The sequence below is a fragment of the Medicago truncatula genome, chromosome 5 (assembly GCF_003473485.1).
Source record: "Medicago truncatula cultivar Jemalong A17 chromosome 5, MtrunA17r5.0-ANR, whole genome shotgun sequence".
In the NCBI taxonomy this organism is placed as follows: Eukaryota; Viridiplantae; Streptophyta; class Magnoliopsida; order Fabales; family Fabaceae; genus Medicago; species Medicago truncatula.
In genome coordinates this window covers 38,882,890-38,905,644 of record NC_053046.1, presented here as the reverse complement: position 1 = coordinate 38,905,644, position 22,755 = coordinate 38,882,890, and the positions used below count along the sequence as shown (strand labels likewise).

Below are 22,755 nucleotides of genomic sequence, written 5' to 3'. Positions count from 1 at the left end.
ATTTTGCTGATCTGTCACAAAATAGATTGCTTGGCACACAAGATGATGACGTGCCAGCACCAGAGAGTTTTTAAAGTTTCAATGTAATGAATGCACAATTTTTAAGATAAGATTTCTTCATTGGATTTCTTATCAACCGTCCTTAGCATTTCCCAATAAATTATAATAGATTAAGGATGCCCTCATTCACATTAAGAAGCAATAGCTCTACCAATCAACTAAATGATATAATAGGAAAAGTAAAATTATAGTTTCATTGGTATTATAAAGCGACTTATAATTTAGAAAGAAGGGAGTATTAGTTTTGTTGTAGAAGTGACTCAAAATTGGAGTTTGGAGTGCAAAATCATGTTTGCTGGAAGACCCAAAATCAGTGCCCGATTTGTGGAGTTCGGGGCCCAATTTTGGCTGCCTGTTGGAGCAGTTTGTTGCGACAAAAATCAGCGCCCGATTTGCTAAATTCAGGGCCCGATTTTGCGTGTAGTTTTTTTTTCTTTCCAGAAACATATTTTTGGGTCAGATTTTTTACAATTTTATGGGAGTTACTTTTGCTATAAATATAGACATTGTATCAGTGTAAACCTTGAGATAGAGGGGGCTGAAATAAAGGTTTAGAAAGGCAACGACAAATCTAGGGTTTGTATAGACTTTGTCTCTTGGCAACAAACACTAGGGTTTGAGGGTTGATTCACCTTGGGAAACACTATTAGGATTGAGTCTCTTGGTTACGTGAAGAGATTAGGGTTTTGGATAGAATTAGGTGGGAGACTTATTCTTGTAACCCATTGATATCTCTTTTGTAAGGTTACTCATCATATAGTGAAACGAATGGCTATTCTCTCCCCCAGACTAGGTCAATTTGGACCGAACTAGGTCAACAAATTCTTGCGTTCTCTCTTCCTTTCTCTCTCGCTGTTTTCTACTTTTGGCTTGTGTTTTTAATTATTCCATATACTTTGTTTTGGTTGCTTGGTTATTCCTTGCTCCACACATCAAGTTTGTTATTGGTGTGGTTTTCTCATCGAATTCACAACAAGTTTGATTAAAACAACGGAAAATAACCCAAGATTACTTCGGTAAGACGAAAGTGATCTCTTACAACTTAACTAGATGTCGTGAGTTTGAATCTAGTTCTAAGAATGCAATAATGTTAAATATCATGGGGGAGAATGTAATTTGTTTTGTAGCTTGCACTGAACAAACATCAATCAAGTCACCCACTTAGTCGTAAATATAAGAAATGTGGTCCATGATGAACCAATTATAAAGGTGGTCTACCGTAGAACCCACGAGTTGAGTATCGATATCCGATGGCATCTGATACTTTTTCTTTTTATATGCTCAATGCATTTTCTTTTGTGCTGTAACAAACTTTGAAGAAATTATAAATTTAAAGAAATTTTTGTAGTTTAGTTAAGAACCATACAAAAAACACGTACATAAAATAAATGTTAAATTACACCATAAGTCTTTTAAGTTATTTAGTTGTAAGAAATTGGTCATTTAAGATTTTTACGTACCACTTAGGTCCTTTAAGTTAATTAATTATAACAAGTTGGTCCTTTAATTTTTTTCGTACCAATTAGGTCCTCTAAGCTATTTAACTGTAACAAATTGAGGGATTTCAGATCTTAAAACTGCAAGTTATTCGGGACCTAAAGTTACAATTAAATAACTTAAACGACCTAAGTGTTACGAAAAATACTTACATAACTAACTTGTTTTTTGAGCAACTACATAACTAACTTGTTATAATTAAATAACTTAAATGACGCAAGTGATACGAAAAAATCTTAAAAAACCGATTTGTTATAATTAAATAACTTAAAAGTCTCGTAATTTGCTCTTTAAAGTATGTACATTTGAAGAAGTCTAAGTCTCCGATTCTAAATACAATTAATGTTATTTTCTTCATTTCAGGTGTATTTTTAAGCACATTACTCACTGTGATTGCTACTTAAATGAATTTGTTATCTTATCACAACTTGAAATAAGATTCCAACTTTCGTGCTAATTACGTTCAAAAAGTCTGGTCTTCGAAGATATTATTTAGTTTAATGAACACCAAACTTTTCTATGATGGTTACTGAATTAATATTGTTGCCAAATGTCATATCAGTATATGTTTATGAAAAGCACCCCCAAAACAAAATAAGGGAATACGTAGACTCAATTTGCAAACAATCTAATAAGTCAACCTTTTTGGTCCTTGCCCCTTAGTTTCAGGTTATGTTTCCTATATAAATAGAGGCTAATCAATTGGTATATCCTAAATCATCAAAATGCGGTCCTTTTTTATTCTATTGCCTTATTTTACTTTTCACTTGTTCTTGTTATTGCTGCTTACTCATTTTACTTCCTACACTTTCTCATTGTGCAGCCAACATGATAGCTCCGCCTTGTTACAATTCAAACACTCATTTTCTGTCAACACTTCATCTAAACCCGGTTTTCTGTCTATGTGTTTGTCTTTTTCTTTTAAGACAGAATCTTGGAAAACCGGCACAGATTGTTGCGAGTGGGATGGTGTCACGTGCGACACCGTGTCTGATCACGTGATTGGTTTGGATCTCAGTTGCAACAATCTGAAAGGTGAATTACAACCTAATAGCACAATCTACAAGCTTAGACACCTTCAACAACTCAACTTGGCTTTTAATCATTTTTCTGGATCTTCAATGCCTATTGGTATTGGCGATTTAGTGAATCTCACACATCTAAATTTATCATTTTGTCACCTCAAGGGTAATACTCCCTCCACAATCTCTCATTTGTCAAAATTAATATCACTTGATCTTAGCAGTTATAGTTACTCGAACATGGAAATTAATCCGTTGACATGGAAGAAACTCATTCATAATGCTACTAATTTAAGGGAGCTTCATTTGAATAGTGTGGATATGTCTTCCATTACGGAGAGCTCATTGTCAATGCTAAAGAATTTGTCATCCTCTTTGGTTTCTCTTAGTCTATCAGAAACTGAGTTGCAAGGAAATTTGTCAAGTGACATCCTCTCTTTACCTAATCTTCAAAGATTGGATTTGTCATTCAATTATAACCTTAGTGGTCAACTTCCAAAATCCAACTGGAGCTCTCCTCTAAGATACTTGAACCTCTCTTCCTCTGCTTTTTCAGGTGAAATTCCTTATTCCATAGGTCAATTGAAGTCTCTTACTCAATTAGACCTTTCACATTGCAATTTAGATGGGATGGTTCCTCTATCTTTGTGGAATCTCACCCAACTAACATATTTGGACCTTTCATTTAATAAACTTAACGGTGAGATCTCACCATTACTTTCAAACCTCAAACACCTCATTCATTGTAATCTTGCATATAATAACTTTAGCGGAGGCATCCCAATTGTTTATGGAAATTTAAACAAATTGGAATATTTATCACTTTCCTCTAACAAGCTAACAGGCCAAGTTCCATCATCACTTTTTCATCTACCTCACCTTTTTATTTTAGGTTTATCATTTAACAAACTAGTTGGGCCAATTCCAATTGAAATCACAAAACGTTCAAAATTGAGCTATGTGGGTTTGAGGGATAACATGTTAAATGGAACAATTCCACATTGGTGTTATTCTTTGCCTTCGTTGTTAGGGTTGGTCCTCGGCGACAACCACCTCACAGGGTTCATTGGTGAGTTCTCAACATATTCTTTGCAATCTTTGGATCTCTCTAGTAACAACCTACATGGTCATTTTCCAAATTCAATATATGAACTCCAAAATCTTACCAACTTAGATTTGTCGTCAACAAACTTGAGTGGTGTCGTGGATTTTCACCAATTTTCAAAATTAAAAAAACTAAATTCCCTCATTCTTTCACACAATAGTTTTATTTCTATCAACATTGATAGCAGTGCTGACTCCATCTTACCCAACCTTGTTGACTTAGATTTCTCGTCTGCTAATATTAATAGTTTTCCTAAATTCCAAGCACAAAATCTGCAAACATTAGATCTCTCCAATAACTACATTCATGGGAAAATTCCCAAATGGTTTCATAAGAAACTCTTAAACTCATGGAAGGACATTATACACATTAACCTGAGTTTCAAAATGTTGCAAGGACATCTTCCAATTCCACCTCATGGCATTGTACACTTTTTACTCTCAAACAACAACTTCACAGGAAATATCTCTTCAACATTCTGCAATGCAAGTTCCCTTTACATTCTCAATTTGGCTCACAACAATTTGACAGGTATGATTCCACAATGTCTGGGAACATTTCCTCATCTCTCTATTTTGGATATGCAAATGAACAACCTCTATGGAAGCATTCCTAGAACCTTCTCCAAAGGAAATGCATTTGAGACTATAAAGTTGAATGGCAACCAATTGGAAGGACCATTACCGCAGTCTTTGGCTCAATGTTCAAATCTTGAAGTATTGGACCTTGGTGACAACAACATAGAGGATACATTTCCCAATTGGCTAGAAACTTTACCAGAGTTACAGGTGCTGAGTTTACGATCAAATCATCTTCATGGTGCAATCACTTGTTCTAGCACCAAGCATTCATTTCCTAAGTTGAGAATTTTTGATGCCTCTAACAACAATTTTAGTGGCCCCTTGCCAACATCATGCATCAAGAACTTTCAAGGAATGATTAATGTAAATGACAAAAAAACTGATCTGCAATACATGCGTAACGGTTACTACAATGATTCTGTGGTGGTCATAGTGAAAGGTTTTTTCATGGAGCTAAAAAGGATATTGACGACTTTCACAACTATTGATTTATCAAATAACATGTTTGAAGGTAGAATTCCACAAGTCATTGGAGAATTATATTCTCTTAAAGGACTTAACCTTTCAAACAATGGAATCACAGGTAGCATTCCACAATCTTTGAGTAATCTAAGAAACTTGGAGTGGTTGGACCTCTCCAGGAACCGTTTGACGGGTGAGATTCCCGCGGCTTTGACAAATTTGAATTTCCTCTCATTCTTGAATCTTTCACAAAACCACCTTGAGGGAATCATACCTACAGGCCAACAGTTTGATACATTTGGAAATAATTCCTATGAAGGAAATACAATGTTGTGTGGATTCCAATTGTCTAAATCATGCAAAAATGAGGAAGATCTTCCACCTCATTCAACATCTGAAGATGAAGAGTCAGGATTTGGCTGGAAAGCGGTAGCAATAGGATATGCATGTGGGGCAATATTCGGGTTGCTCTTGGGATATAATGTATTCTTCTTCACTGGAAAACCTCAATGGCTTCTTAGACTGTGCAAATCGCCGAGAATGAATTAATTTGATGCAAGTCTTTAAAAAATATAGATACGGTTGCTTGTACTTTGAACTTCTCTTTGAGTAATGTAGTCTTATATCTTTTTTTTTTTTTTTTGACAGAGTAGTCTTATATCTTTTAAAATTATTATTTTTCCTATTTCAAGTTATATAAATAATTTTTCCTATTCGTAAACGGAATTATCTACATTAATTCTAATTCCAGCTCAAAGAAAAATATGATGTATGAGGAAGATAAATTTATGTAAACAATTATGGTGATAAAATCAACTACCTATTTTGTCAAAATAAATTAGAAAAAACACATATTGTACTCCAAAATGACTTATAATTTGGGGGAAGGAGTGAGTATTAGTTTGATAACAAGGGAAAATAACCCAAAGATTATTTGAGTAAGATGAAAGTGATATCTTCCAGCTTAACCGGATGTCGTGAGTTTGAATTCAGTTATGGGAATGCAACCATGTTAAATTTTATGGGGGAGAATGTAAAATTATTTGTAGCTCGTTCTTAAACATCAATCAAGTCACCATCTTAATCGTAAATATAAAAAACATCATAAGTTTTTATTTCTAAATAGTATCGTCCGTCATCATTGATTTTTTTTTTATTTTTATAATTTTAAGTACCGGTGCATGATGAACCACTTATAAAAGTGGTCTACGGTAGAACTCACGAGTAGAGTATCAATATCCGATGACACTTAATATGTTTTCTTTTTATGTGCTCAGTGCATTTTCTTATAGAGGAGTGTTATTTAAACAACTAATTTGTTGACAACCTATTTGACAACCATAATTTACAAAGAAAAAGTAGTATTGGCACGGAAACCATAGCAATAGAGAGATAAGGTAAAAAATAATGTGAGTATGAGAGAGAAAGTTATCACAATAATTGTCACCAAATGGATGTTCAAATATCATTTCTCTTTCTTATAATAAACTTTTAGTACAGAATTTTTTGTTGTTAAGGTAAGAACCATAAAAAAAAAACATGTGTTACCTCCGTCTCTAATTATATGGCACTTTTGAAAAAATAACGGGAATTAAGAAAATTGAAGGTGATAATAAATTTGTTTGTAATCACCATTGTTTTTACAATTTTATCCTTTAAGAGAGAAAATTAGTATATGTTTTCAATATAGTATTTAATGCTGATTGAAGAAAATGATATAAAATAAATAGGGATATGTTGGTAAAGAATTAATTAATGTACTCGGAAATATCAAAGGAGTCTTATAAAAAGAAACAATTTTTTCTCAAAAGGGTAGGGATGGCAATGGGTACTCATTGGGCAGGGTACACCATAGTGCCCATCCTCATACCCGCGTTTTAAGAAAATCCCCATACCCGAGCCCATACCCTAGTGGAAAATAAGTTTGGTGCCCGTCCCCATACCCTATGGGTATCTAAGTGCCCGTACCTGTACTCATTACCTGCACTTTTCACAATAAAAAGATACTACATCCGGTCCTATTTACAAGAGACAATTTACTTTTTAGATACATTGAATAATTTATGTATTTGGTTTAGGTTCTTGACTAGATACATACATTATTCAATGTATCTAAAAAGTCAACTGTCTCTTGTAAATAGGACCGGAGGGAGTAATAAATAACAAAAAGTATCACAACGTAATTAATGATATGAAATCTACTAAATCAACAAATAAAATATTAGGCATAATATTATTTAGTCAAATAAAAAACATCTAAAATATAAAAAACAAGTGCATATTACAATAAATATCTAAGACTTAGGTTTAATTAACTAAATTTAATATCAATAAAATTATTGGTATAGTCTATATAGTGTGCGGGGATGGGCGGGGTGGGCAATAGAGTGCCCGTACCCGCACCCATACCCGTGCCCATGCCCATACCCAACAATGCGGGTATTTACCCGCCCATCATATGTATTTTTTGTGGGTGTTAATTAGGTTTGGGTTCAATTGCTATCCCTATAAAATAGTCTTATATTTAAGGACGGATGTAGCATATAAATTAAAATATCCTTGCTAAGAGTAATCCACCTTGAACGCTCTTTAAAGTCTGTTCAGTTGAAGAAGTCTAAGTCTCCGTTGCTAAATACAATTAATGTTGTTATTATTTTCTTCATTTTAGGTGTATTTTTAAGCAAATTACTCATTCTGATTGCTACTTAAATGAATTTGTTATCTTATTATCACAACTTGCAATAAGATTCCAACTTTAGTGCTAATTACGTTCGAAAAGTCTTGGTTTTCCAAGATGTTATTTAGTTTAATGAACACCAAACTTTTCTATGATTGTTACTGAATTAATATTGTTGCCAAATGTCATATCAGTATACGGTTATGAAAAGCACCCCCAACACAAAATAAGGGAATACCTAGACTCAATGTTTGTAAACAATCTAATAACTCAAACTTTTTGGGGCCAAAAATTCTACGGTTGCAAAACTTAAGGGGCAGTTTTATAATTTTTTTTTTGGGGATCAAAATCGCAATTTTATGAAAGTTAGAGGGCGAAAATGGTATTAAGCCTAAATGAATTTGTTATCTTATCACAACTTGCAATAAGATTCCAACTTTAGTGCTAATTAATTACGTTAAAAAAGTCTTGGTCTTCCAAGATGTTATTTAGTTTAACGAACACCAAACTTTTGTATGATTGTTAATATTGTTGCCAATTGTCATATCACTATACGGTCAACAAAATAAGGGAATACTTAGACTCAATTTGTAAACAATCTAATAAGTCAAACTTTTTGGTCCTTTCCCCGTAGTTTCAGGTTATGTTTCCTATATAAATAGAGGCTAATCAATTGGTATATCCTACGTAAATCATCAAAGTAAAAAAAGAAACTATTGAGAAGAGGGAGAGAATCGGTGTAAGTTGCTCTAAATGGGGTCCTTTTTTATTCTATTGCCTTATTTTGCCTTTCACTTTTTCTTGTTGTTGTTGCTTACTCATTTTACTTCCTACACACTCTCATTATGCAACCATCATGACAGTTCTGCCTTGTTACAATTCAAAAACTCATTTTCAGTTAACACTTCGTCTCAACCTGATATTTGGTCTAGATGTTCCTCTTTTTCTTCCAGGACAGAATCTTGGAAAAACAATACAGATTGTTGCAAGTGGGATGGTGTCACGTGTGACACTGAGTCGGATTACGTGATTGGTTTGGACCTCAGTTGCAACAATTTGAAAGGTGAATTACATCCCAATAGCACTATCTTCCAGCTTAGACGCCTTCAACAACTTAATTTGGCTTTTAATAATTTTTCTTGGTCTTCAATACCTATTGGTGTCGGAGATTTAGTGAAACTCACACATCTAAATCTATCAAATTGTTACCTCAATGGTAATATTCCTTCCACAATCTCTCATTTGTCAAAATTAGTATCACTTGATCTTAGCAGTTACTGGTACGAACAAGTGGGATTGAAACTCAATTCATTCATTTGGAAGAAACTCATTCATAATGCTACTAATTTAAGGGATCTTCATCTTAATGGAGTGAACATGTCTTCAATCGGAGAGAGCTCATTGTCAATGCTAAAGAATTTGTCATCCTCTTTGGTTTCTCTTAGTCTACGAAACACTGTGTTGCAAGGAAATATATCAAGTGACATCCTCTCTTTACCTAATCTTCAAAGATTGGATTTGTCATTTAATCAAAACCTTAGTGGTCAACTTCCAAAGTCCAACTGGAGCACTCCTCTAAGGTACTTAGACCTCTCTTACACTGCTTTCTCAGGTGAAATTCCTTATTCCATAGGTCAATTGAAGTATCTTACTCGATTAGATTTTTCATGGTGCAATTTTGATGGGATGGTTCCTCTATCTTTGTGGAACCTCACTCAACTAACATATTTGGATCTTTCAAATAATAAACTTAACGGTGAGATCTCACCATTACTTTCAAACCTCAAACACCTCATTGATTGTAATCTTGCAAATAATAACTTTAGCGGTAGCATCCCAATTGTTTATGGAAATTTAATCAAATTGGAATATTTAGCACTTTCCTCTAACAACCTAACAGGCCAAGTTCCATCATCACTTTTTCATCTACCCCACCTTTCTCATTTAGGTTTATCATTTAACAAACTAGTTGGGCCAATTCCAATTGAAATCACAAAACGTTCCAAATTGAGTTATGTGTTTTTGGATGATAACATGTTAAATGGAACAATTCCACATTGGTGTTATTCTTTGCCTTCGTTGTTATACCTGGACCTCAGCAGCAACCACCTCACAGGGTTCATTGGTGAGTTCTCAACATATTCTTTGCAATATTTGGATCTCTCTAATAACCACCTCACAGGGTTCATTGGTGAGTTCTCAACATATTCTTTGCAATCTTTGCATCTCTCTAATAACAACCTACAAGGTCATTTTCCAAATTCAATATTTCAACTCCAAAACCTTACCGAGTTATATTTGTCATCAACCAACTTGAGTGGTGTTGTGGATTTTCACCAATTTTCAAAATTAAAAAAACTATGGCATCTCGTTCTTTCACACAATACTTTTCTTGCTATCAACACTGATAGCAGTGCTGACTCCATCTTACCCAACCTTGTTGACTTAGAATTATCTAATGCTAATATTAATAGTTTTCCTAAATTCCTAGCGCAACTACCAAATCTGCAATCGTTAGATCTCTCCAACAACAACATTCATGGGAAAATTCCCAAATGGTTTCATAAGAAGCTCTTAAACTCATGGAAGGACATTCAGGACTTAGACCTCAGTTTCAACAAGTTACAAGGAGATCTTCCAATTCCACCTTCTAGCATTGGATACTTTTCACTCTCAAACAACAACTTCACAGGAAATATTTCTTCAACATTCTGCAATGCAAGTTCCCTTTATACCCTCAATTTGGCTCACAACAATTTTCAAGGAGATCTTCCAATTCCACCTGATGGCATTAAAAACTATTTACTCTCAAACAACAATTTCACAGGAGATATATCTTCAACATTCTGCAATGCAAGTTACCTGAATGTTCTCAATTTGGCTCACAACAATTTAACAGGTATGATTCCACAATGCCTGGGAACATTAACTTCTCTTAATGTATTGGATATGCAAATGAACAACCTCTATGGAAACATTCCTAGAACCTTTTCCAAAGAAAATGCATTTCAGACTATAAAGTTGAATGGAAACCAATTGGAAGGACCATTACCACAGTCTTTGTCTCACTGTTCATTTCTTGAAGTTTTGGACCTTGGTGACAACAACATAGAGGACACATTTCCAAATTGGCTAGAAACTCTACAAGAGTTACAAGTTCTAAGCTTACGATCAAATAATCTTCATGGTGCAATCACTTGTTCTAGCACCAAGCATTCATTTCCTAAGTTGAGAATTTTTGATGTTTCTATCAACAATTTTAGTGGGCCCTTGCCAACATCATGCATCAAGAACTTTCAAGGAATGATGAATGTGAATGACAGCCAAATTGGTTTGCAATACAAGGGTGACGGTTATTACTATAATGATTCTGTTGTGGTCACAGTGAAAGGTTTTTTCATTGAGCTAACAAGGATATTGACTGCTTTCACAACTATTGATTTATCAAATAACATGTTTGAAGGTGAAATTCCACAAGTCATTGGAGAATTAAATTCTCTCAAAGGACTTAACCTTTCAAACAATGGAATCACAGGTAGTATTCCACAATCTTTGGGTCATTTGAGAAAATTGGAGTGGTTGGACCTCTCATGTAACCAATTGACGGGAGAGATTCCTGTGGCTTTGACAAATTTGAACTTCCTCTCAGTCTTAAAACTTTCACAAAACCACCTTGAGGGAATCATACCTAAAGGTCAACAGTTTAATACGTTTGGAAATGATTCCTATGAAGGGAATACTATGTTATGTGGATTCCCATTGTCTAGATTATGCAAAAATGATGAAGATCTACCACCACATTCGACATCTGAAGATGAAGAAGAATCAGGATTTGGCTGGAAAGCTGTGGCAATTGGATATGGATGTGGGGCAATATCCGGGTTCCTCTTGGGATATAATGTATTCTTCTTCACTGGTAAACCTCAATGGCTTGTTAGAATTGTTGAAAACATGTTTAACATAAGACTGAAAAGAACAAACAACAGATACTGTGCAAATCGCAGAAGAATGAATTAATTTGATGTTTGTATTTTCAAATATGTAGTTACAGCTGTTATTAATTAATCAGAACTTCCCAGTTTAAGGGATGTTGTATTATATATATATATATATATATATATATATATATATATATATATATATATACACCAATGTGTTATTGTAAGTTGTTGAACAAATAAGAAATTAAAGTGATTAATTGCTTTTTTGTTACTTTCAAGATTTTATTGTTGAATAAATGATAAGACTTAATTGCTTCAACTTCTAAACTTTTTTTTATCTCAATGTCTTTTGGTTGTTAGGTAGTTCACACATATCAAAATATGTTGTTTTTAATTTCTATGATGGATATAGATGTTGGTGCTTCAATTGAAGGATGGTGATGTTTTTTACCTTTTGAATAATGTATATTTGAAACAATATCCTCATTGTGTAATATTTAATCTATTTCAGTGTTTAACTTCTCTTATAAAATGGAATTGAATGGTGTCACAGCATCCAAATATTATTTTTATGTAATTATCGCTCCTTTATGCCTGTTCAAGTGTGTCATCGACTCGATTAGGGTACTGCGGCAATGAATAAATAATTGAACAATATTCATTAAAACATGCGTAAATACATACACATTCATATGAAAATATGAGTAAAACGTATTGTTGCTTTAAGCTGTGATGTGCAAATATGGTTCAATTATAATATTTAATCTCTTGAATCTATTCCTTGTGTTCAACCTCTCTTGAATTATAAACCAAACTAGCGATTCGGCACTAAGCGGTGCCACCCCAGCATGCCTTCGAAAATGATGATGCTGAATATTGTACTTCCTAATCCTTTCATCAAATAGTCGGCATAAATGACAAACAAAACGCACATCAACTCAAATCACTATGATATGTCCATTGTCCAACAAACAACGAAGGTAAATTCAAGGCTTTAGGCATTGTTGCAAGTACAAGTTCATTTTCATACTTCGATAGCTAGTAAATAAAATGTTTTGCTTAACAAAAAAATATTGTAGATGATAGACTTGTTTAAAAAAAAAAAAATAAATAAGGGTTAACCAAAGCTATTTAGCTATTTTCTTGTGGGGTCACAATGGGAGTCTGGGGCACTCTATTTAGTGAAGTGCAACCAGTGAAGTGCAACCACCTGAGAGAGACATTTTTATCTAAAACATTAATGCAAATCATTGAGTGGTGATAAGTTGACCACCACAAGTGTCACACACCTTTTTTTTTTTTTTTTTCTGAGGGGTGTCACATACATTTTCTACCACCACATATAAATGTGACACGTGGTCATGTGACCCTCACTACCGGACACCTTTTTTGTTATTGAATGTTTTTTCTTTTATTACTTTTGAGCATTGTTGTCAACTTGGAGATCCGTAAGTTGAATAGCTTAATTGATTAGCTGACATGTCATGTAAGAAGGCTTACAAATTTTAACAATTGAAGCAATATTTGTAATATATTTGAACAATTGAAGCAATATGTGTAATATTAATCACCAATATCTAATATTCTATTAGTGCACTAGACTGAAAAGGATCGTTGTTGTTTTTTATTAAGCTATTGATCTATTACAGCACAAGTTTTGTCGTCGAAATGGTCATTTATTTAAATCTAAACTGGTGGAAGAAATTTGATGTTAGTATGATAAATGTGTGACGGCAGATGCATGAACCATTGAGAATTCAGATCAGTTCTTTTTTTGCTATCAAGACAAGATATTTACGAATCTGACAATGAAAATATTGATTCGTGGGGAGTTTGATAATCCCAACGCTAAGTTTAGGAGATCAAATTGAAGTGTACAGAAGTATCACTAGAAGAGTAAAAGGCTTATGGACTATGGCAATGAGGAAATATATAAAATGTAGAGATTTGAAGTTCTAAATGTAGAGATTGTGAGGCAAGCTCAAGCAATTACAATAATTTGGTTGCGTAACTGTCGATAAAAGTTCTAAGACTCTTGAGAACTCAAGAAGCATGCTCTTGGTGATGATGACCTATAGAAGGAGGCAAAGAATAGAGCTCATAACGTCCAAGCCCTTGTGGCAAAACACAGATTGCGGTTGCCACACCCACGCGGCCACAATGGTAGTGTGCCAAATGCCTTCCTTCTACTTGTGCATGTGCGAGTTCGTCTTTCAGAAATGATGTTGGGGGCCCCAATTGCCATCATTATTATTGAGGCACTGCAAACCCTCATCAGGGAATTACAAAACCCAAGGTTTCAAAAGTTGGCTCGCCAAAGTTAAACAAGCATATGTAACTAAGAAGAATCGGAGGCCAAGTTACAAATAACAAGTTGTTTTTCATTGCTGTATCATTGCCAGTTTGATTGAAATACATCATCACACATGATGGTCGAAAACTACTTTTGCACCAAGCACCACATACTAGGCTGAACCATCTATTACACAATTGTAAGATAAGCAAACTCTTCAATAAAATGTCTTTAAACAACTCTCCACAAATGAAAAGAAAATGTAGCCGATCAATATGCATTATAATCCAATAATTTGGTGGCAAGAAGAATAATTAAAAAAAAAAAAAAAAAACTTCTTACCTACCTATACATCATGACCCTTTCAAGGTCAAGTCAACTCAACTCAACTAGCTTTTTGCTACTCCGGTATTTTGAACCAAAATGATAAATGCATGAAGAAAACAAGAATTCCTTGTAGAATGGGAAAAATCCTTTCCCTCACTCATTTGAGACAAGAAAACCTTAACAGCCTATACAAATTCTGACAGATATTTAGTGACTGAAGTTAGAAGATGAGATCCCCATATGCTTTTTTGGTGGGGAGAGGGTAACAAAGCCATGTCAATGAACATCACTACTTCTTCACGTATGTGAGATATGGATCTTGAGCAATGGTCAATACATCTGGTCTCTCAGCCTGGTTATATGTCAGACACCGCCGTATAAATTCCTGACAAATTTGTACATGCAGTAGAGATAATTGTCAGGTTTCAGTGATATTTGTAGGCATAAAGTACAGGTATTTTGGATTTGGTTCCTCTAAACTGTGAGGAGTTTTATTTAGAGGAAACAGTGCGAAATTATATTTCTTAATTGGAAATCAACAGTGAGACTTTAACTATTGTTTCCTTCTTCAACAGTTGAGATTATAATTACTTTATAGTTTGTTACTTAGAGAATAATACAATGCCTAAGAAATATTATTATGGTTCTGCTGAGTGCTGATCATAATTAGAAATATAAATTTTTAAATGAAAAAATATCTTGCACTACCAATATTTTCTCATTGCTGCAAATTACTTTCAACTATCAAACCATTAACATTTTAATGGCATTGTGATACCAAGGAGAGAATTTGCACATTCAGATGAATTGTCAAGGCTAATTGCGACTGCACATAGAATAAAGTCGAATTTTCATGCAATAATATAACCTAAAACAGGTGACGATTGTGTCCACAGAATAATAGAATAATATAAATAAATGAACTATGGCCAAAGAACAATAAGCTACGAGCAGTACTTATCATAAAAGGTCTCAACCTACCTTTGCCTCATTAGAAACAGTAGGTCTTGAGGGAAATTCAACCTTGCGTGCCTTAATAATTGTGTCTTCACGAAGTATTCTCTCTTGTGTTTGGTCATGTCCGAAAGGACGTCTGCCGAATAGCATTTGATAAAACAAAATACCACTAGACCAGACATCAACCTGTTTTCCACAAGTCCGAAATGTTATGTGAATATCAAGTAAGATAATTATCCAACACTTAGTTGTTTGCACAATACCGACATCACGAAACTTATGTTAAAACAAAATATCCATTGACCAAAATGACTGACAAATTGAGATTCATAAATCATAACACAAAAAAATGATCCATGCATCCACGGCTAAAAAAAAATTAATGACCTTGGATGATATAAGAGGCGTCTTGCTGAGCTCAAAGCATTCAGGAGGCAAATACCTGCAAATCAAAAACGAAAGAAAGGCAAAAAGAAGTTTATTAAAGCAAATGTTGAAAGAAGTTTAAAACCAACAAGTTTGGAACACGTCAAAATTTGAAATCTTACAACAATGATCTTCATCACTTACCAATACGTTCCAGCCCCCTGGGATGTAAGTTCCATACCCTGGGATCCCACGTCATTCTCCACAATCTTGCTAAGACCAAAATCAGTCACTTTGGCAATACCAAGCTCATCAAACAAAACATTTCCAGGCTTTAAATCATAATGGATAATCTTCAGTGCTCTTTTATTCATGTAAATAAGGCCTTGGAAAATCTGAACTAAAATGACTCTAGCCTCCTTCTCAGGCAATATAGGTGTTGCTTTAAGAACAGCATCAAGATCTTTCCCTGGTAGAACAGAGGAGGATCAAATGAAGGAGCAGTAGACAAAACAAGAAATCAAACATACAATATTTATAAGCATGTTTGGATAAACAACTTCATCAAGCACTTGTAGATGTGTTTATCATTTAAGTGCTATGTAAAAGTTATTTCTATAATAAAAGATAAAATCAAATCAAAAAGTTTTCATATAAGCTATAAGTTGTTTTCATAAAGTTATTATGGAGAGCTTATGGAAATAAGCTGAAAACAGCTTATTAACATGTCATAGGTTGTATTCATAAGCTCTCTCAAACAGTCTCACAAAGTGCAAGCTCAAATAACTCAATCCAAACAGACCCATAGTCTATAACAAAAGTAAACAAAATAATTATCTTCAAAAAACATATAAGGTGTATATACCGCTGCAATACTCTAGAACAGTGCAGAATGTATTTGGATCAATCTCAAAGATGTCCCATAAACGAACAATATGACGATGGACCAAGGTCTTGTGAATATTATACTCCCGAATTGCATGCCTTATGTAACTTTGCTTCTTCTCTTCACTCCATTGAGCATTTAAACCATGAAGCTTGCATGCAACATATCTATGCTCCACCAAATCAAAAGCCTGCTGGAAATTTTTTACTTCAAATCACTGCAAAAAGGTATTTATTTACATTTGCCAATAAAAGGCAACGAAACTCTCTAGGATTCTGGTTTTAGTAACTCAACCTTGTATAATATTCGCTAAATTAATATAAATACGATAAAATGATTAATATTGTACAGTAAAGTTTAGACCTTGTACACCTCGCTGAATCCTCCCTTTCCAAGAAGGTTTAGAAGGGCGTAACGATGGTTTAGAATCTGAAAATTGTTGAACCGTGAACCATCATCATCCCGAATGCGTTTCATTTCACGAATTAGTCTTCCCTTCTCTAGTTCGTAGCAGTCCCTCTCTCGCAAAACAAGTTCTTCTTCCTGAAAATTGTTCAGTCAGTAGAAGTATAAAGAGGAAATAGAATAAGCGGAGAAGTAGCAACTTACCCGTTTAATGCTGGCTAGTCGAGACTTATAGATTTCCTCGTGAATGAGAATATCTTCCAGCAATCCAGCCTCTGCATCTATTCCATCACCCTTATCTTCATGCATGGAAAAGGGCCAAGAAAAACAAAATTCAAACCATTAGAAAGTGAGCAGAATAATGTGATACAAGATAGCATAGCAGTATCTCATAGCCTGAAACAGATATTTATTGTATCGATTAGCCATCTTAAGGAGCATATTCATGATTTATAATAATATCGTATAAATAAGTAAATAGTGAAGGTTTATTATGATCCAAGGTATATGTTAGTTATAATGACAATTGGTACAAACTATGAATGAAGGGAAAGGGAAAGGAAAAGCGGAAAAGGACAGTCACTCGTTCAGTCCACTTAACCCTTCTTCCCCAAGTTCAGGAAGACAAGTGTTAACAGAAAAAAGGAAACTGAGTGGTACCAGATTGTTTTTTCTTGAATAACTTGCGCTGGCGCTCAATTGCCTCCTTTGTTTCGAGTAGTTGTTTCTGTAAAAATCAAGACATAAAGTAATTCATGTTATTACTAATGCAAACTACTGATATATGCAATGGCTCCAATTGAAAATAAAAAAATCACCACAGAAAAGTTATAGAAACATTCACAAAATATACCACAAGCTAATGCCTAATAGTACTGAAAAGGAAAACAAGTAGAAGTTCGAAGACACCATCATTAAAATTGTATTTTGAATAGGAATCTCATCTTGAATCCCAATATATTATGAAGAAATTGTCCCAAAGAGGGTAAGATATCTACGATCATACTTACAAATACCATTGGTGCTCAAAAAATAAATATGAAGGGAAAGAAAGAGGTTAGACATACAAGCTGGGCATTCAGATCCTTTAACGCCTGACCATCTTCCCAGGTCTCAGATAAGACAGTTCCAGCTCTAAAATTCATATAATAAACCAATAAGAAAACCTAAATAAAAATATTATAAAAAGGTATTTGTCACAATGCTCTACCTATACCTGATTACACCAACATTTCCGAGTCTCAATGAGTCCTGTCGTACTTTTAGTCTTGCTTCTTGTCTCTCAGTCTTTGAAACTGATATCAGCAAATCGGATATTATTTTTGTTCTCTACAAAATTCAAGGACTGGATGTTAATATACCGGCTTAACTTAATTTTTATAAGTGACACGTGCAATGCTCCTTAACTTATTTTGGAGTAAGAGAACGATAACCTCTTTAAAATTTCTAGTTCATCTTTGTTATAGAAGATTCGTGTGCATGCACAATTGAATCCACCACTTCATTATATTTTAAATAACATGTATACCAATAGGAGTTTTGTGTCTTGAGAGAATCGGGAAGGAAAAGTTTAACCACAATCAAAAGATGAAAATAATCAAACCTTAGGTTTCATTTGCTCCTCAAGATCTTTCAATTCCTTTAGTTCCTACATGTGCCAAAATCAAACATTAGAAGAAGAACAGAAAACCATTACATTAATTTCAACACCGTCAATTCTATTACCTTTAATACGTATTTACAATTCATAAAAGCATATTTACAGTTCACTATAAATTCAATTAGCAAATGGTATCAAAAGAAAGCATATTTTATGACTTGATACAATTCAAGATTCAGAAAACATCCTTCTGATTCACATCTCTTGTTGCAATAGGACAATTAGGGTGCGTTTGTTTTGGATTTTTTTCCAAAAAAAATCTATTTTTTCCTTTAAAAAAATCACTTTTTTCATTTTTAAGTGTTTGTTTAGGATTTTTAGAAAAATCATTTTATAAAAAAAATCTATTTTGATCATAAAATGAAAAGCTATTAGGATTAGCTTTTCTCAAAATCTATTTTTTTCAACAAAAGAGGAGGTAACACATGTACAAGTTAAAACTCATTTTTTAGAAAAAATGGATTTTTATGGGTAGTAGACAAACAAAATTAACTTTAGATTTTTTTTTTAAAATCTCTAAGAAAAAATCTCTAGATTCTTTTAACATAAAATCTATTTTTTTTAAAGCTGAAACAAACGACCCTTATTTATATACCTTTTCTAACTGTGGACAAATATTCTGATGCTGAGAGGCTTCTTGCTTTGCTTTACGTAAGTCTTCCTCCAACACAACAACTTTTGCACGTAAAGATGCAATCTCCTCCTAATTTAATACAAAGATGAAATAAAATAAGAAAATGAAAGTTAATGAAGTTAAAAATATAAAAGAAGACATACCTCTAATGAAGCACCATTATCATTACGAAACGGATCTTTGAGTCTACCATCCTGCAAACAAAAATATGAGTTCTGTAACGAACAATCAAGGAGTGTGACATAAATGATCAATCCATAAAATTTATTGCTTAAAGAACCAAATATTTGATGGGAAGTAACTTTACGACATACATTCTCATTCTGACCATTTGAAGCCGAAACTGTTGAAGAAGAAATTTGTGTTCTGGTCTGATCATTAGATTTGGAACCACGGCCTCTGCTTGAACCAGAACTCCCTCTTCCACGACCAGATTTCTTTCTATTTGCATCAACATTATTTTTTGTCTCCAAACTAGTTTGTCTTCCTTCAGTAACAACCTGATATAGTGATAGTTATTCAGTTGGAATGGAAACAACTACGACACCAAATTGAGACAGAGTACCACTTCTTACAATTGTTGAAGTCATCAAAATACTAGTAACAGAAGATGGCAACTACATAGTATTTAGAAGTAAGCCAAGCACAAACAATTTATCTGACGCATTGCCGTATTTTCAATGAGACACGGCTATTCTATTACTACTATAGCAAAGAGTATATAGAGAGCCACCATATAAAAACAAACCTCAGCACGTTCAAAAACATCATCGTTATCATCGTGAGGTTTTAAGCGCTTACATGTGTTGGCTTGAATCAAGAAATCCGCACCATTCTGGAATAGAAAGAAATATGAAGATAAGGGCAATCTATCAATTTAGTCCATCAAAAGAACACATTCGACCATTTACATTTTCCAGATAATCAACAATAAAATACTCAAAATAAATTATCTTGTCAACAAAATAACACCAACAATGAAAACACAAAAATACCGCATGCATTTATAATATCAAAAACCATAAACAGATAAATAATGAGGATAAACAAAGAGTAAACAGTCATTTTAGTCCTCAAATGAGCGAGACCGTATCGCTAAAGTCCTTAACTGTATCAAATTTATATAAACATCCATAAATGTGTCTCAGCTCTCGATTAATGGTCGATACATTTAACGACCATATTCACAAACAAAAGACACGTTTGAGGATCAAAACGCCAAACGAAAGATATATTTGAGGATTTTTTGCAATTGTAATTTTGAAAATTCAAGGACGGTGTAAAACGCCCAACACATTCATGGACCCAGATGGCTATTTACTCAATAAACAATCAGTCAACCAACAAAACGAAACAAACAAAAATTGCTACAAAAAGCTACTAGATCAGCGTTGAAAATCTCTATCACTACAAGCAACTGAGCAACAAATATAACAAAAAGAGACCTCATAAATGCATACACTCAAAGTACCAAACCTATCTCGCAGATAAAAAGGGATAAAACTTACATCAGAATCAGAATCACTTGTTAACATATCTAGCTCGTATCATATTCTAAATTCAAAAAAAAATAAAAAATAACGCATTTGTATCATATATCACACCTCCCACCCGCACTACGTATTCGAGCTTCATAGTGGACAGCACATTCAAGGACTTAACTTATTAACAAACGACACTTCAAAGAATCAAACCAACTAACGAAATATATATTTGGAGATGTTTTTCTAATTTTGATACATTCAAACGAAGATGGTAGTAATAGTGTCTTCCACATTCAGAACCCAAATGACTATCTACTCGATAAACAATCAGTCAACCAACAAAACAACAATAGACAAAAATTTCCACAATCAGAATTGAAAATCCCTATCACTACAAATAAATGAGCAACAAATACAACAAATATAACCCTCAAACCACCAAACCTTGCAGATAAAAAGGGAAAAAAAAATATTGGGTTAGGGTGAGCTTGTAGTACGAGGGACTGAATACTTTCCATACGAACTCATTGAAAATACGAGGATATGTTCCAGGAAATCCATAACGGAAAAAAACACACTATTTTTTTTATTGATATTTTATTTATATAATATAATATAATGAGTAAATAAAAATGACAGCATATATTCATGTTTTTTTTAATACAAATTTGAATTTAAAAAAAAATTATATTGCAAAAAGAAAACTTTTTGAAAAAGATTGACTAAAATTAGTAGTTAATTTTTTGACTCCTTAAACTATATGTGGTCGGATTGTGATTGACTTAAAATATTGCAGTTTACTTCTTTCAAAGTCTAAAATTCAATTATCTCCAACACAAATTTCAGTAGACCGGTTCGGCCTATTGAAAAATTAAATTTAAAAAAGTTAATTAAAATGTTAAGAGTATGTTTGTCTATAAAAAAAATTCGATCAAAATTGATTACCAACGGTAGTTAATTTACAGTTTTCATTATATAATGATATAAATTTGAACTATAAACTCTATTTGTGACAAAAAAAAAAAAAAAAGTATATATGTACAATCATAGAATTTTTTTTTTGGACAAAATCAACAAAACTAGTACCAACTTGTTACCAATCACATGTAGACATCAAACGGGCAGTTATTATCAACGGCTTTTGCTTTTAATCGAAGAAGACCTGTAATGTATGTCATTTATAATGTGCTCTGTTTTTTATATAAGCAAATTTTATTTTTTAGATTCATTCAATTAATAATGTATGTAGTCTATATTATGAACCACATACATCATTAATTGAATGAACTTAAAAAGTAAAATTTGCTTATATTTAGAGACGGATGGAGTATGTTGACAGTGGAATGCGTTAATTAGTGAAGTTCAACGGTCTATAAACTACACTAGATCCAATATGAAGTTTTTTTAAGTCAATCTAATCCATCGAAATTGACATCAGAGTGAATCGAATCTAAGACCTTTGAGAGGATCATCACACTACAATGTCTCAAACCAACATGATCAAACCAACTCAAGTGGATTCGAATCCCATGTGAAGTTATTCGTATCTATTATGAATTTTAACATATGAAATAGAGAAACAAGACATCTTTTCCTGGGTCCGTAGATGATAAAAAGAATACCAATCCTCTAGCTTGCTAAATGGTGCATTTATGTTATTTATTTATTTATTAAGGGATTTTTTTTTTCTCTCACATTGGCAGGGACATTGCATAATTTATGCAGAGGTCGAGGTTCGAACTCCAGACACCCCACTTATCCACATTTAATTGTGTGAGCTATAGCCACTACACTACTGGACACAAAAAAAAAAAGATTTTTTTTTCACGTTCATTGAATAACTTATCTAATCAGTTATTCAATTAATATGAATTCTGATAAGAGAATTTTTTTGCTTAAATTTAAGACCGGAGTATTAGATTTTAAAATTGTTATCAACTCACTTTCAAACACTCGCTTTAACACACTCTAATCGAATAAAAATTAAATGTATCTCACTAAATAATATAAACCCGGCATAAACATAGACCCATTTAAATTTCAATTGATCAGAAAGTGTTGAGAAGTGTTGGTGTGGCACTAAATAATTGTTTATTTTTAGGGCACATGTTAATGTACTAAAATTAGAATTTCTATATTAAAAATTGTGTCGATTTATTTCTCTTAAAGTTGAATTTTAATTTATTCTTCTCAATAATGATTTGCTATTTCTCACAAAGACCCTTATTTTTGTCCTGTCTCATTTGTGTCTTGTGTCCTAAACAATCTTCAGTCTTCAGATCAAACATGAAACAATTTTTGTTTTTCAGCCCAACATTTTTGCAAATGAAGCAGATTGAAATCACACACACCAAGATCTTCCAGCCTCTAAAACTTTTGTATATCATCAACCAATTTT

The 22,755-nt window shown here is 33.4% G+C and overlaps 3 protein-coding genes and 1 long non-coding RNA gene across 4 annotated transcripts; 2 read left to right on the top strand and 2 right to left on the bottom strand.

Annotated features, from left to right (window-relative positions):
- Window positions 1-2,145: 2,145 nt before the first annotated feature.
- Window positions 2,146-5,276, top strand: LOC11424531 (receptor-like protein 9DC3). Its single transcript, XM_024785012.2, has 2 exons — window positions 2,146-3,262; window positions 3,623-5,276. Exons 1-2 carry the CDS (start codon window positions 2,283-2,285, stop codon window positions 5,274-5,276), a joined length of 2,634 nt encoding a protein of 877 aa, XP_024640780.2. The 5' UTR covers window positions 2,146-2,282.
- A 2,881-nt stretch (window positions 5,277-8,157) lies between these two features.
- LOC11435174 (receptor-like protein 9DC3) lies at window positions 8,158-11,442 on the top strand. Its single transcript, XM_024785011.1, has 3 exons — window positions 8,158-9,160; window positions 9,587-10,112; window positions 10,248-11,442. Exons 1-3 carry the CDS (start codon window positions 8,158-8,160, stop codon window positions 11,419-11,421), a joined length of 2,703 nt encoding a protein of 900 aa, XP_024640779.1. The 3' UTR covers window positions 11,422-11,442.
- A 2,263-nt stretch (window positions 11,443-13,705) lies between these two features.
- LOC11435173 (serine/threonine-protein kinase TOUSLED) lies at window positions 13,706-18,328 on the bottom strand. Its single transcript, XM_039834761.1, has 12 exons — window positions 18,305-18,328; window positions 18,183-18,227; window positions 17,796-17,908; window positions 17,647-17,713; window positions 17,240-17,306; window positions 16,784-16,878; window positions 16,538-16,717; window positions 16,154-16,364; window positions 15,493-15,757; window positions 15,310-15,364; window positions 14,947-15,108; window positions 13,706-14,350 (listed from the first exon to the last, which is right to left on the bottom strand). The coding sequence occupies exons 1-12, from the start codon at window positions 18,326-18,328 to the stop codon at window positions 14,255-14,257; spliced, it is 1,380 nt and encodes a 459-aa protein (XP_039690695.1). The 3' UTR covers window positions 13,706-14,254.
- Window positions 18,329-18,901: 573 nt separating this feature from the next.
- LOC120580560 (uncharacterized) lies at window positions 18,902-19,708 on the bottom strand. Its single transcript, XR_005646286.1, has 4 exons — window positions 19,622-19,708; window positions 19,188-19,373; window positions 19,017-19,067; window positions 18,902-18,942 (listed from the first exon to the last, which is right to left on the bottom strand). It is a non-coding gene; the product is annotated as an uncharacterized lncRNA (long non-coding RNA).
- Window positions 19,709-22,755: the final 3,047 nt, after the last annotated feature.

Coding starts and splice junctions, on each gene's coding strand:
- LOC11424531 (XM_024785012.2), top strand. CDS start 2,283: ATGCGGTCCTTTTTTATTCTATTGCCTTATTTTACTTTTCACTTGTTC. Junction 3,263..3,622: donor CTAACATATTTGGACCTTTC/ATTTAATAAACT, acceptor GTTGGTCCTCGG/CGACAACCACCTCACAGGGT.
- LOC11435174 (XM_024785011.1), top strand. CDS start 8,158: ATGGGGTCCTTTTTTATTCTATTGCCTTATTTTGCCTTTCACTTTTTC. Junction 9,161..9,586: donor TTCAAATAATAAACTTAACG/GTGAGATCTCAC, acceptor ACCACCTCACAG/GGTTCATTGGTGAGTTCTCA. Junction 10,113..10,247: donor ACAGGAAATATTTCTTCAAC/ATTCTGCAATGC, acceptor TATATCTTCAAC/ATTCTGCAATGCAAGTTACC.
- LOC11435173 (XM_039834761.1), bottom strand. CDS start 18,328: ATGAATTGTAAATACGTATTAAAG. Junction 15,365..15,492: donor CAGGGGGCTGGAACGTATTG/GTAAGTGATGAA, acceptor TTTGATTTGCAG/GTATTTGCCTCCTGAATGCT. Junction 14,351..14,946: donor CTGTTTCTAATGAGGCAAAG/GTAGGTTGAGAC, acceptor CAAATTTGTCAG/GAATTTATACGGCGGTGTCT.